The following is a 15,037-nucleotide window of genomic DNA, read 5'->3' as shown; positions in this document are numbered from 1 at the left end:
AAAAAAAAAAAAAGTACTGTGTTTTAAAACGAATTTAGGTAGAGTAGAAAATTAAAAGCTACTAAACTACTTAAAGAGCCTAACACAATTTCATTGCCAGAACTGGGGAAGGGCCATAATAAACATTTACAGAATAGTTGTACTTGATAATACAAAAACCTAAAATTTTAGTAAATGAAATTCAGTAGTGTTTCAGATACGTTATAGCTCATCATGGCTAAGTAAGATTTTTGTAGGAACTCACATGGTTCAACTGTGGACAATTAGTTTCAGTTTAGTTATAATACAAGACTAAAGGACAACAACTATATTTTTGGTCATTTAAATTTCATCAGGTTTAGGGAGGACAGTGATCCTGTCTTTTCCTGTTTTGAATCAATCAACTTAAATTGACATCTTAGACGTTATGTATCTTGGGAGGATTTTGATCATTAAACCTTAGGAAGAGACTATTTACCCATTAAGCAGATGAACCTTGGAAAATGTATTACACGTCTCATTCTTTGCTTCAGCTTATTACTGTATTTTTAATTTATGAGCACTTTCTTTGTTCAAATGTTTTTTGAGTGTCTACTATCAGTGTATGCCAAGTCATTCTACCGGGTCTTGGGATTACAGTGGTGAAAAATTAGATATTTTCTCCCTTTGTGCAAATTTGAGTCTAGTGAGGATATAGACAAATGACAAAAAAAAAAAAGAAAAGTTGCTATTGAGAATGCCAACCAAGTGCCATGATAGCATGCAGTGACTGGGTGCTAACCCAGGGGAAGGAAGGGAATTTGCTAGAGAAACACGCTAGTAGGAGCTCGCTAGGTATGATTGGGGGGAGGAGATAAGTTTCTGTTACAGTCAAAGAGAACAGCATGTACAAAGGCCCAAATGTAAGAAAGGGACATGGCCGTTCAAAGATTTGAAATCTTACTCTGATTGGATCATTAGAGTTCTTGGGGTAGCTGTGAATGTAGTAGCTAGTGAAAGATTTTAGGCAGGAGAATAATAACCTAATACATTGATGTTTTATAATGATAGCTAACATTTTGTGAATGGAATGGAAGATATTTAAGACTAAGCAGGGAAGACTGATCGGGAATCTATTTCAATAATCTGAGTTAGATAGTAGTAACACGAGAGAAGTAAATAGATTTAAGAGCTGCTAGGAATATGGAATCAATAGGACAGGAAGGGGAGAGAGTTGAAGAGTGACAGCCATGATTCTGGTTTGTTCTACTGGTGGAGGGTAGTAATCGAAGATGGAGATTCCAGAAGGTAGAATAGGTTTGGGAAGGAACCTGAGTTAGTTTATGACCACATTGTATTTGAGGTGCCTGTGGAACATCCACGTGTGGCAGGTGTCCAGTAGGTAGTTGATTATAGGTCTGAAGCTGACAACTGAGTTCTGGGCTTAGAGGTAAAAACTGGATACATTATCCGATATCCGGACAGATACTGAATGAGATCACCCAACCTTCCATGTAAACACAAACTGTTCCATCCTTTCCTGGAATGTGCTAGAGGAGAGAAGGAATTGAAACTTGAATTCTTGTAATCCATGCTTTTATTTTTGTTACAGTTCCAGGAGGATCAGATGGTCCAAGTGGAGTGTTGATCTGCTCTGAAAACTATATCACCTACAAAAACTTCGGTGACCAACCAGATATCCGTTGTCCAATTCCCAGGAGACGGGTAAGGCCTTTTATTTTAAAGTACTGTATAGTCTCTTAATATATTTCTTAACAAGTTTTAGTTCATTTGTAAATGCTATTTTTAATAAAACAAGTAAATTATTTTGATAAAAAAATTAGTTCTTTGAAAAAGGAAATTAAAAACTAATACTTTTTATTTAAGAGGAACTCATGCATGTTACCATTTTTGAAATTTCTAGTTTGAAGAAGCCAGGCATATTTGTTGTAGATAAATTGTCTTTGCTTATGTCTTTTTTCCCTCCCCGTTTACCCAGCTTTTTATTTTGAAAAATTTTAGTATATACAACATCTTTAAAGAGTAGAATAATGAGTACCTCTGTACTTTTCACTTAGAGTCACCAAATAACGTTTTGCCATGTTTACCTTTTCTTTTGAAAAGAAAAGGTGCACATGTGTGTATGTGTATGTGCATGTATATATGTGTGTGCGCTTGTATGTATAATTCACATTTAAGTTCTTTCATTGTCTCAAAAACTTCTTTGTCTGGCTTTGTTTTTATCCAGAATCCAATCAATAGTGACACATTGCATTTGGTTGTATATTTAATTTAGAACATTTCCTTTCACCTGTTGGTTGGTTGATCTGTTTTTGGTCTTTTATAATATTGACAGTTTTGAAGAGTCTGTGATAATTTTTTTTTAGACTATGCCGTAGTCTGTTATGTCATGATTCTATCCAGGTTAATCTTTTTGATAGCATTATTATGTACGTGACATTAGGGATATATAAGCTATGAGTGAAAAATGACAACACCTGAAAACAACAATAGTTTGTCTCAATGGTGACATTAAATTTTGATCATTTTGTGATATCTAGCTGATCTATTCATTCTAAGGTTCGTTTCCTTTTTATACTTGATTTGGAATGTACGGAAGTAATCTCTGAGACACTGTGAATATTCTTTTCCCCACTATCTTTTCGTTTAGTGGTTTTGGAATTGATTGATCTTTCCCCTAAATTGGTAGTTGCATTTGTGTTTGCAAAATGATGCTTTATTATTTTTTAACTTTATGACATGGAAATGATTAACCTTATCCAAAAATAGAATATAATGAATTCCTGTTTACGGATTGTCCAGCTTCAGCAATTACCAGCACATCACCACTGTTGTTTTATCTCTGCTTTGCCAGTCTTCCCACCCCATCCCCATTATATATGATCCTTTTAATACTTATTTACAGAGTACATGGTATCTGAGTAAGATTCTGTGAATTTTAAAAAATTTGAGAAATTTGTTAAGTTAGGTGTGTTGAGGTGGGGGGAGTCGTTTGGTTTGGTTGATGATATGTTTACTGAGCACCTGTGGCAGGCAGTGTAGTTGGCTTTGGGGCTACAAAGACATATAAAACGTGTTTCACCCTGGAAGAGCTTACTTAGTGAGATTAGTACAAAATGTTGAAGACATTTTTAAAAAAATAAAAATCTTAGTGAAGGGGAGATCTGGGAGGCCTTTTGAGAATCAAAGAAGTTGATGTAGAACTGGGCTCATGATGGGTAGTTTGGATGGAATGTTATGGTTGTATGTGAATGTTTATTCACAGCCTGAAATGATGATCCTTTACATTTCATGTCTCTTCTCTGACATACTCCTCTGGAGATACTTGTTGCCTTACTGATCTGATCAGGCTGTAGAGCTCAGTTATGGCCAATTTTTTGGTGCTCTGGCTTTTATATACATAGAGCAGATAGGAATTTAAAATTTTAACTACTATGTTTTACTCTCTAAGCTGATAGGCTGCTTTGGTCAAAGCTTATATAGAGAAACTCCAGGTGCCTCTAAATAATAAATACCCATTTCTAAGATGCTTGTATTTGACCTTTCTAGAACGACTTGGATGATCCTGAGAGAGGAATGATTTTTGTCTGCTCGGCCACTCATAAGACCAAATCAATGTTCTTCTTTTTGGCCCAAACTGAGCAGGGAGATATCTTTAAGATCACTTTGGAGACAGATGAAGATATGGTAAGCAAAGCATGGGTAGAGAGAGGAAATGAAAGAAACCATTTGTTTAGTTAGTCTACTTTGACAAAAATTCTTATAATCTTATTTTAGTATAATTAAATAGCCTTATTTTTTAAAAAAATACTCGTATGTACATTTTAGGCTTACAAAGCAGTTTCACCATTTTTCTTTACAATCACAGTTGGTAGTTGTTGTTGGTATGTGCCGAGTCGGACCCGACTCATAGCGACCCCTCCTTGGGTTTCCCAGGCAGTATCACTACGGAAGTAGATTGCCCCATCTTCCTTCAGAGGAGTGGCTGGTGGATTTGAACCGCCAGCCTTCTGGTTAGCAGTCAAGTGCCTTAGCCACTATGCTACCAGAACTTCCTACAGTCACAGTAAAGGACAGTTAATACTTTGCAAGTTAAAAGTAAAAGAAAAAAATAGAATGCCTTCCAAAGTGGTTGCCTAAAATGTTAAAACTTAGTTTGGGACTGGTATATGAATGTAGGTTTTCTCCCTCTGGTTAATAGATTTCTGGTCTCATAGCCTTACATGTTATAAGACTGAGTAATGCTATTTTCTAGTGATTATTTTCAGGTGTTAGAAATTGGTTTGAACAACAAGAGGAAGCTCTCTATGTCTGTTGGAAACCAGTAGCATGATTTGTATATGTCTTTTATCTTAAAAAGGTGCTCCTTAAACAACTGGCGAATCTCTTAGATAGCTATTTAGATCAGGGGTGGTCTATAAACTTTTTTTCTTAAGGCCAGATAGTAAATATTTTCACTTTTGGGGGCCGTATGCTCTCTGTCTCAACTACTCAACTCTGCCATCGTAGCACAAGAGCAGTCGTGATAGCAGGGTTGGCCTACTTGCTGACCCTTGGTTTATATAATGGAATCCCTTGGTGGTCCAAGTAGTTGACATGCTTGGCTGCTGATAGGTTGGTAGTTGGAATCCATTTTCCCTGGAAGATAGGCCTGGCTGTGTACTTTGAAAAAATAACCATTGAACCCTGTACAGCCCAGTTCTTCTCTGCACGTACAGGGTTGTCATGAGTCAGACTCTACTGAACACAACCCAGTTTTTTGACTGATAGGTTTAAATACTAAGTATAGCATTTTATTTGCTACTTGCTAATATGCTATTATGGTAATCCTGGGCTTCCGTCTGTGGCTTGAGTACACATTGAACTCCTTTTTTCCCCCTTCTACTCCAGGTTACTGAGATTCGGCTCAAGTATTTTGATACTGTGCCTGTTGCTGCTGCCATGTGTGTGCTTAAAACAGGTTTCCTATTTGTAGCATCAGAATTTGGAAATCAGTGAGTAATCCTTTTATTACCATAGTTCACTCTGGTTACTATAAAAAATCTTCAGGAGTCTTTGACTCTTAAGGGCAGAGTTTTTCACAAGAATGTCTTAGTCTTTTTGAAACACAAGTTTTGCCTTCCTTTCCCCATTACATTCTCTCTTTTGGTTATCTTCATCTGCTTTAGTGGCTGCGTTCACTACTACTGCACTCAGTCTGTAGATGGTTACAGAAGCATCTTTAGAACTGAGTCTCTGCTGAATTGGATATTTCATTGAATAAGTATTTATCAGAGTACTTACTTTTTTTTTTTTTATTATTGTGATTTGGGTGAAGATTTACAGAGCAAATTGACTTTCCATACAACAATTCACATATACTTTGTCTCATGTCATTGACCACAGTTTACCCCAAAGCAACAGCTCCCCTCCCACTTCCTCCCCATAGTTACCTCTTCCCAGTGTCCATCCCTCCATACACTCCTGCCCCCTGAACTGTCTCCCTGTGCATAAGCAGCCCTTTTTTCTCCCATGATTGTTCTCTCTAAGGAGAGTATCTCCTTGAGGTACATGTTTAACTCGCATGCCTGCGTTTTGTTTGGCTGGAAACCACAGGTGTGGGTTCAATTCCAGACCTGAAGGGCAGCTAGGGGCCACAGTCTCAGTGGTTTCACCAGGCTCTATCGGACCAGCAAACCTGGTCCCCACCTTTTTTTTTTTTTTTACTCCAAATGATTTTGAGTTTTGTTCCACATTGTTCTCCCTCTCTATCCAGGATCTCCTACATAGATCCCCTTCCAAGTGGATGACAGTGGTAGCCGGACACCATCTAGGTCTTCTGGTCTCATAGTTCAGAGTACTGACTTTTAAACATAAGTTCCCATAAACACCTCATTCGTACAGCTCTAAAGTTGAAGCCTAGCAATACTCACATCTGCTTACCCACATCAGCAGCCCTCCCAATTTCAGTGTTTTTGTGATGAATAATAGGCCAGTTCTAGCAACGCAAGTGTAAAACCTCAGTTTGTGTTATCTGATGCCAATTTTAACTACTAAATTTTATTTTTCCTTTTGTAGTCCATTTTTGTGGTGCTAGTCTGAACTAATTCACTACCTGTAAAAGTGATGGGGGGTGTCTGACCTCCATGAGGGGGAGGAGAATCAAGGTGAGCAGCCCAAGGCTAATTTCTGTGAGGTGGAGACATAACCTCCTCTCTCCAGCGTTTTCACTCATTCTGACTCCAGCTGTCACTCCCACAGCACTCCTCTCCTGGGATGGGTAATTGGTGGCAGTGGCCACACCACTCATGACAGTACTGACAATTACAAGTTTATTAGGAAGGTAATGGTATCATTCAAGGTGAGGAATGACTTAGGATATAGTTCTTTTGTCAGGACAACTCTTCAGATGTGTCTGTAGGCGGGCCTCTCACTTACCCCTGGGCTCTTGGCTCTTGGACCTCTGCCCTCTCTGTTTAGTGTTACAAAGCTCCGCTGATAAGTGCCCAGAGGCACCCTACTCTGCCAAGAATCCTCCTGTCTGAAGGCTGTCTCACTTCATGGGTCAGCTCACCCACTGTAGCCACTTTACTCTGTGGGCCAAGAAGGCTACTGTGCCATCTCATGCTGGTCTCCAGGTTCTGCTGCCATTATCTGTCTGCTGCTGCTTCATAAAATGTCATGTTAGAGCTTTGTGTGTCTCCTGGGTCTAGGAGATGCTCAGCACAGAGACCCTGAGTCCAAAGGACACGCTCCACTCCTGATTTTTACTTCTTGGTGATACTGAGGTCCCCTTTCTGCTCTAGGATTAGCTCTGTTGTAAGCCTAGTGGGATGGCAAAACCAAGCACTCCTGTCTTAGGGTTCCATATGCCTTATTTGCATTATGAGCAAGTTGTCCTAGCCCCTTGATGGGCCAGAAGCACCTATTTACATAGTCCCATCCAGTCATTTTATAAGAGTCACAAGACCATGACAAGAAAGGCCACGCAAATGCAATTCATAGCACTGCACTAGTCTTAACTGCATTTCATTGTCTTTCTTGCAAAATTCAACCTTTATAGAATCATTTCATTAAGCAGAGAAGATAGAACCCTGATGAAATAATTTCCTTTCTTCCTGTGTTGTAGCTCTTGGTGGCAAAATAGATTTTTTATGGGTAGTCTGAACTGTGTCCATGAATTTAAACCCTTAGATGATGCAAATTTAACTTAAACGAGGTAACATGACAAAGTCTTGCCTTTTAAGTACCTACTGAAGTCTTTCCAAACCATTTAATTAATCTAATGCTTAGTTTTCTCATGATTAAAGTAATGATCGTGGGCAGGATTCTGTGATCCTCTGTCGTTTTAGCCCTGTCTCCATCTCTTGACCTGTCTTCCTGTCCGTCCGATTTGAACTGTTTTTCTTTCATTTTCCTTCTCAGTTACTGTGTTCCAACTCTCTTTGCATTTCTCCTTTATCTCTTTTATAGCTCTTTCGTGGTATTTTCCATATGTAGCCTTTTATTATGTCTGTTTTTATCACTTTTTCAAGTTTTTTCATATAGGAATTTTTGTGTAAAAGTTAAAAAGTGCATGCAAGGAAAACCGTTGCCTGTAATGCTTCCACCCAAAGATAATACTTATTTGTGATGTTTCTTGTGCAGGTATAAATATTTTTACAAAAATACAATCATGCATTATATATGTAATCTGCTTTTTTGTACATGGTGAATATTTTCCTGTAGCAATAAAAATAGATCTATAATATTTTGGTAGGATTGTTGTTAATATCCATATAATATTTCATTATATGTGTATGTAGTTACTAAACAAGCTTTACTGTTGTGTAGACTTTTTTAAGGATAGGGTCTTTGGATTAGAGTATGTACATTTTCAAAGCTGTTCACATATTACTTTCTTATTTTCCTAAAAGCTTGTACTGATAAATACTTTCGTAACTGTGTGTATGTGTCCATTGCGCTACGTTTTGTCAACACTGGGTGTAGATGTATATACACTTATATATATGTATTTATATACATATACATGCCTGTATATGTGCATACATATATAACACAACTCACTGCCCTTAAGTTGGTCCCAACTCATAGCATAGCGACTCCTCCTTGGGTTTCTGAGGCGGTATCTTTATGGAATAACTTCGCTAATTTGTTGGATGAACGTTTTATTAAAGAGATTAGACTTTTTCATTTCTTTGTCCAGCAATATGTCTTGTGAATTTAAGCCCTTAGTCACATCTGTGCCTATTTTCCTGTAATTATCCTTTAATAACAGGGATGTTTTGTGGAAGGCAATGTAAACTTAATTTCTGCTTGAATTGTAATCGTAGCTTTGCATCTGCCAGCAGCAGTGTGCCTTGTTTTTCTCATTTATCAAATGTGAGGATGAGCACTAGTAAGTACTTGATGTTGGAAGCTTTTATTAAGTGTTGATTATTACCATTTTAATTAGTTTCATTCTAATACTGTAGAAAGCTTGGAGAATGAAGAAAGAGCAAATAAAAAAATAAAATTCACCCATAATCCTATATCCCAGAATAGTCACTTTGCCATTTTGCTGTGTCTACTTCTGATAGTTTTATTTTCTGTTATTTATATATAATCTTTTTTTCAGAGAAATGCATCATTGTATAAAAATCTGTTAGTCTGCTTTTTTAAATTAGTCCATCATAAAATTTTCTTCTCAGTAAATCTTCTGTGTCTTATTTTTTGACTTAATTTTTTTTTTAATGATGGAAAATTTTAAACTTGTACATAAGAGAGAGAATGAGAATGGTATAATGCTTCTTCATGTGCCTGTTATCCAGCTTTAACAAAGATCAGCCCATCACCAGTCTTGCTTTATTTATACCCAACCACCAAACCCCTCCTTGAATTATTTTGACACAAATCGCAGACATCATGGCTAATAAAACAATAATTTCTTGCTAATATGCATCCAGTATTCCCCTTTAATATTTTTTAAGCTGATTTGTTCACATCCGGATCCCATCAAGACTCATACATTAGTGTTTGGTTTCTGTATAATAGGGTTTTTAATGGCTGCATGTTTTATTTTATGTCCATGCCTTCTGTTGATGGATATTTAGGCTGTTGGTATTTTTCTTACTATAAACAATGCTATAGTGACCGTCTTGCAGGTGTATTCATAAAAGAAATGCCAGCAATCTAGAAATGTAACATATAGAAAGAGTTCCAGCTTCTTCATAATTGAAGTAATGCTAATCAGAAGGCAGTGTAATTTTTTTTTCACCCAGCAGATTGGCAAGCATTAAAAACTTAGGTGATAACCTGCCTTTACAAGGCTGTGATTGGAAATAGTAGCTGCAAACGTATGTGGTGTTTTCTTTTTGCTCATTGAATTGTGCAGATAGTGTTTTTGCTAAGATTATGCATCCTGATCTTCCAGTAAATCATCTAAAAGGATTTAGGAATAATACAAAGAGTCCTTTAGTTTTGAAGAAAAACAGTGAACATTTTTTGAGTGCTTGTCAGTTCTAAATGCTTTTCTCGCATTGTCTTAGTTTAGGTTCCCCTGTGAGCAGAGCTTGAGACATGAACTTAGGTACAGGCATGTTACTGAGCAGCAATTGCAGGAAGTAGCAGAGGCGGTTAGTGGGGAGAGAGAGTGAAGGTGAGAAGCTGATAAAAGGACATGTTAGTGAGCTTTCTGCTGAGGGTGACAGGAGCTTGGGCTTTATAGCAGCTACTGAATGGCATACAGAATGCCTTCCAGAATTATTCACCTGAAGGTTTGGAACCCATGAGCTCCGCTCTCTCCTTGGTGGAAAGTTAACCTGCTGCACATCCTGCTGGTCAGGCAGCCTCCAATGAGTTAGGAGAAGCCCTTAGCATTGGAGAGTAGAAAGAATGGAGGGATGTTTGTCACAGATGAGTTGAATGTGTGAAAAATTCTGTTGCTGCTGAAATCTGGGAGGCTAAAGATTTGTGATTTGGGGCGACAAACATCTGTTGTGGGTGTTAAGTCATTAATCTTTACAAAAACCACCTTTTTAAAAAAAAATCAAACTACTAGTACAGCATCTACTATGTTTCAGGCACTATTCTGAGTACTTTATAAATATTAATGCATAACATTCCCTACAAGACAGTCCCATTATTCTATTTATTGTTTAGGATACAGGGTCACAGCATTTAAGAAACTTGACAGCAATTAAGATTACATAACTGAAGCTAAATACTTAAACGATTTGACTCCAGTGTCCCTGCCATTAAATACAACATTATAGTCATGGAAACTATTTTATTGAAATGGAGCCAAAACGAACTTCCTGTGCTGGAAGCAGTGAGCCCAACATCTACTTGGTTGTCTTGCAGTTCCTAGGACATTGAAGGTATATCTGATGGACTGGACTCATCATCTATACATAGATGACTTGTCTAAGTAAGGAGTTAACTTTCTATATGCGTAGGTCCTATCTTAGTTCTATTTTGAGTCTCAAGGATAATAACTATTTGTTTTTCAGTGATTTAGCAAAGATTCTACTGTTTACCAGAAGTGTTAAATTCTATGGATTATTTGGCAAGCATTTATTGAATGCCTTCTGTATTTCAGACGTGTTTTAATCATTTTATCCTGTTTCCAAAAAACTACACTCAATAGTGTACACAGTGCTCTGAACCGAAAGTCTGGTATATTGCTTGAAGAATAAACGTGACCAGAGATTTGATGTTTTATTTTATTGAGTTGTTTCTCAAAAGTTCATTGTATGTTGAGCATCAGTTTATGATCATATATTGTAATTTATCTGTTCACAAATGGTTTTCTCTCTTGTGGTTTGTCTTTAGTCAAGTTCACTATGCATCATTAGCCAGGCGACAAAGTGGAAAAGGGTGAGATGGTTTTGTTATTTAGGTATAGAAGTATCTGAGCCTGTTTCTGATTGAGGAATGATACTATAATATTGCCATACTTTTATAAGATCACCACCACCTCTTAGTTTTTGGTAGGTTTGGCCTGGTTATTGGTTAAGTAGGAAATGGTTATAGATTTTCTTTGGGTTTCTTTGGGTTTTATTTGGCATCCACTACCTATTGGGTACCGTGCACTTGCACGCAGTACTTGATGAATATTAATTCATTTCATCTTATGGGAAGGTATCATTTTACTTTACATGAGGCAGGTGAGGCACAGAGAAGTTAACTAATGAGTTTAAAGTTAGATGGCTAGTTAAGAGGCAGAGCTTGGATCTGAACCCAGGCAGTCTAGTTCCAGAGACTGTATTTTAACTACTTTGATACTTAAATCCTTCCAGTGTACCAATTTGAATTCAATTTTTCTTAAGAAAAAGAAGGAACAATCCCAATACAAAGAATGAAGAATTTCAGACCATAGATACTGGTTCAGTAATTCATGCTGTAATTCTAATTAAGATATTTGTAAAATGCTTTATGAGCGTTATGTTGATGTCAGACATCTTCAGAAAATGTTTTAACTAAGTTAAATTCTTTGTCTCACTTTACAGTTACTTGTATCAGATTGCACATCTTGGAGATGATGATGAGGAGCCTGAGTTTTCATCTGCTATGCCTCTGGAAGAAGGAGACACGTTCTTCTTTCAGCCAAGACCACTCAAAAACCTTGTGCTGGTTGACGAGTTGGACAGCCTCTCTCCCATTCTGTTTTGCCAGGTGTGGGCCTTTCCAGTCACCTCCGCAATGAGCAGACCTTTTTTTTTTTTATTGTGATTTGGGTGAAAGCTTACAGAGCAAATTCACTTTCCATACAGCAGCTCACATATACTTTGTCTCATGACATTGACTGCAGTTTCCCACATTGCAACAGCTTATAGTTACCTCTTCCCCATGTCCTTCCCTCCCACGTACTCCTCCCCCCTAAGCTGTCTCCCTTTTTATACACTGCCCTTCTATTCTGCCATGATTGACATCGCCAAGCAATGTATCTGCCTAATGTAAATGTTCAGCTCATACCTGTCTTGTTTGTCTGGATGCCACAGGAGTGGGTTCAATTCCTGACCTGAAGGGCAGCTAGGGGACATAGTCTCAGTGATTCCATCAGGCTCTTATCAGACCAGCCAACCTGGTCCTTTTTTTTTTTTTTTTTTAATGATTTTAAGTTTAGTTCTGCAGCCCTCTCCCACTCCATCTAGGATTTCCTATATAGATCCTCCTCCAAGTGGTTGACAGTGGTAGCCGTGCACCATCTAGTTCTTCTGGTCTCATAGTTGTATACGCTGAGGCTCATGTGGTGTACCAGTCGCTTGGACTAATGGTTTCCATGTGTCTTTTGTTTTCTTCATTCTTCTTTGCTCTGGATGAATAGAGACCCATCATTGCATCTAGATGGCTGCTTGTAAGCTTTTAAGATCCTAGTGGCTACTCGCCAAAGTAGGATGTGGAACAATGTTCTGTATAGTATGTTACACCAGTTGAGCTTGATGTCCCCTGTGGCTGTGGTCCCAATCCCACAACAGGTCCAAGTACTCACTCACTCTGGGTAGCTGGCTGTGGCCAAGAAGTGACTACAGCTTTGTCCCTTGTTAGTGAGCAGAGGTGTTTTTGAATATAAAGTTTAGTGGGGTTAACCTCCAGCTAAATTAAAGTCTAATCTATAAAATAGGTTTGTTAGTCTGTCTATAAAATTTCCAAAGTATAAAAGGTATACCAATTAGAAATAAAAGTTTGAGAGCTAAAAAAAAATTGCAGCATAAATCCTTAAGTTTTTTTTTTTTTAAATGCTCAAACTCATGTTTAATATAAAAACATAAAAAAAGATGAGAGGTTGAGTCTCCTCACCCTCTCACTTCACTGAGGCAGTTGGTGTTACTGGCTTTTTGTGATTGCTTCCAGGCATTTTCTCTGCATCAGTACAGCGTATATCTATTTGTGTGATAACTTTGTAATTTAATGTAAATCAGCTCATACACTGTATGGTATTCTGAAAATGACCTTGTGTCTGTCTCTATATAGCTGTATGTATCTCATTTTAACACCAAGTCCTCTTGAAAATATTCCAGAGACATTAGGATTAGTCAGTAAATTTTTAATTTTAATCACATTCTCAAGGAGGAACCTGAGGTGGCACAAGGTGAGGATTGTGCAATCAATTGTAGTAGCTGGTGATTTTCTGTAGCAGTGTGTCCTGGATTGCTAGAGTTAGATTGGCAACTGGGGACCACCCAGTCTAGTTTATCAGACTTCCAGTGGGAGAGATGCTTGCTTACTGTGCTGAGAAGACAAGTTGGCATTCAGACACTTCTGGTGTCATCAACCAGTCTGAAATTAACTGCTTTTATTCCTCCTTTTTGAGAATGAGGTTAGTCCTGAGGGCAGTAGGAAATAAGTATAAGTAATTCTTAATTTGATTATAGTTATTTTTCTCTTATAATTGGAATTTGAGGAAATAATAGTGTAAATAATTCATAGATCAAGAATAAAATTAGCCATAAGTTAATTGTACTAGAAAGCAGCTGGATGTCCAGGTTATCTGTATGAAAACATAGGGCTTCCCTATTTGGTGACTGAACAGCCAGATGCAGTGTTGGCCAGCTGCGTCATAGGAGCATCTGTTGAGACGTAGATAGGACAATTGGTCAGATGCAGCCTAGCAACAGGTCTAATAAAATTGAGAAGTACAGTAATATGTCACTTAACATCCATGATACCAAAACCACAAAACTGTCACCGAGTCAATTCTGACTCTTAGAGACCCTTTTTGGGTTTCCAAGGCTGTAAATCTGTATGGAAGTAGATTGTCTCATCTTCCTTCCTCAGAGCAGCTGGTGGGTTTGAACTGCTGACCTGGTAAGCAGCCAAATTCTTTACCCACTGTGCTACCAGAGCGCCTTTCACCATACAGTCTATGAATTAGGACCTTACGTGGTTTGGACGTTGTCTGAAGACCTGAATTATATTACAGTCCCTGGATTACGAACAAGTTCCATTCCTGTCTGTCGTTAAGTCAAATTTATATGTGAATCAGAACAGTTAGGTATGGTTCATACCTAGCATCTCTCAAATTTTTTTTAGTATATAGTGTACCATTTCTTGCATAAAAAGCACCAAAGAAACAAAACAGTTTTACACTAAAACTTATTTTACATAATAAACAGAAACCAGACCCACTGCCATTGAGTTGATTGAGACTCATGTCGACCCCCGTTGGGTTTCCAAGGCTGTGAATTTTTATGGAAGTAGATTGCCTCATCTTCTTGTGGAGCAGCTGGTGGGTTTGAACTGCCAGCCTTGTGGTTAGCAGTCAAAAATCTTATGTACTGTGCCACCACAATACAGGAATAATTACCATGAGCCATTGTATGTACCTAAAATTTTTAATACTGATAGGCTTTAGGGAGAGGGTTGGGAGCATGGACTTCTGTGAGTTTGGTCTTTACCTGAAGATTCATTGTGCAGCACATCACTGTAGTGATGATCAGAGGTACCTGCAAACTTCATTGTGTTATGAGTAAATGTGGTTTTTATTGGTGACACAGCCACAAGTATTGTTAATACTGTAGCTTATTATCTGCAGTGTTGAATTCCAGTTAGAGGTTATCATATAACAGTTCATTTTACTGACTATAACAAGTCCTTTACTAACTTAAGCACTAATTTAAGTCTTATTGTTGGAGAACTTGGTGCTTCAAACTGGTCTGCTTTGGAAAAACCAGTTGGGGTTTTCACCCTTCATGCTTCTAGGGCTGATTGATAAGGTTAATAGAGTACAAGTATTTTGTTCCTTGAGGATCAAGGTTGTGTGTGAAAAACTAGCACAGGTAGACATTTTTATCCCTTATTTCCTCTGCAGATAGCTGATCTGGCCAATGAAGACACTCCACAGTTATATGTGGCTTGTGGTAGGGGACCTCGATCATCTCTAAGAGTCTTAAGGCATGGACTTGAGGTAAGATTGAAATTTGCAGATCATCTCTAGGGTTTGGGGAAAGCATTGATTAGGCAGCCTATGGCTTTGATATGTTTACTATTTCTATGTTATAAAAATTATCTTTTTCCTCCCTTACTTCTCTGAAATTGAGAGTTTACATTTCCTAAAATGTCAGCATGATATGTACGTCTTAACTTTTTTTTTTATGTT

The 15,037-nt window shown here is 37.8% G+C and overlaps 1 protein-coding gene and 1 non-coding gene across 2 annotated transcripts in view; both read left to right on the top strand.

The window, feature by feature from the left end:
* SF3B3 (splicing factor 3b subunit 3) overlaps window positions 1–15,037 on the top strand; it is a 46,843-nt gene that overhangs the window by 5,024 nt on the left and 26,782 nt on the right. The window contains exons 5-9 of the mRNA XM_007940343.2: window positions 1,571–1,683; window positions 3,529–3,666; window positions 4,870–4,973; window positions 11,448–11,613; window positions 14,750–14,845. Of these exons, the coding sequence (XP_007938534.1) occupies window positions 1,571–1,683; window positions 3,529–3,666; window positions 4,870–4,973; window positions 11,448–11,613; window positions 14,750–14,845 (617 nt within the window). The remainder of the gene's footprint in view (window positions 1–1,570; window positions 1,684–3,528; window positions 3,667–4,869; window positions 4,974–11,447; window positions 11,614–14,749; window positions 14,846–15,037) is intronic.
* On the top strand, window positions 3,242–3,332 carry LOC122149971. The gene has a single exon (XR_006163421.1). It is a non-coding gene; the product is annotated as a small nucleolar RNA SNORD111 (small nucleolar RNA).

This window comes from Orycteropus afer, unplaced genomic scaffold, assembly GCF_000298275.1.
Source record: "Orycteropus afer afer isolate SDZICR_OR568_19922 unplaced genomic scaffold, OryAfe1.0 scaffold00067, whole genome shotgun sequence".
In the NCBI taxonomy this organism is placed as follows: Eukaryota; Metazoa; Chordata; class Mammalia; order Tubulidentata; family Orycteropodidae; genus Orycteropus; species Orycteropus afer.
The sequence above is the reverse complement of the archived record's forward strand: the minus strand, read 5'-3'. Positions and strand labels throughout refer to the sequence as shown.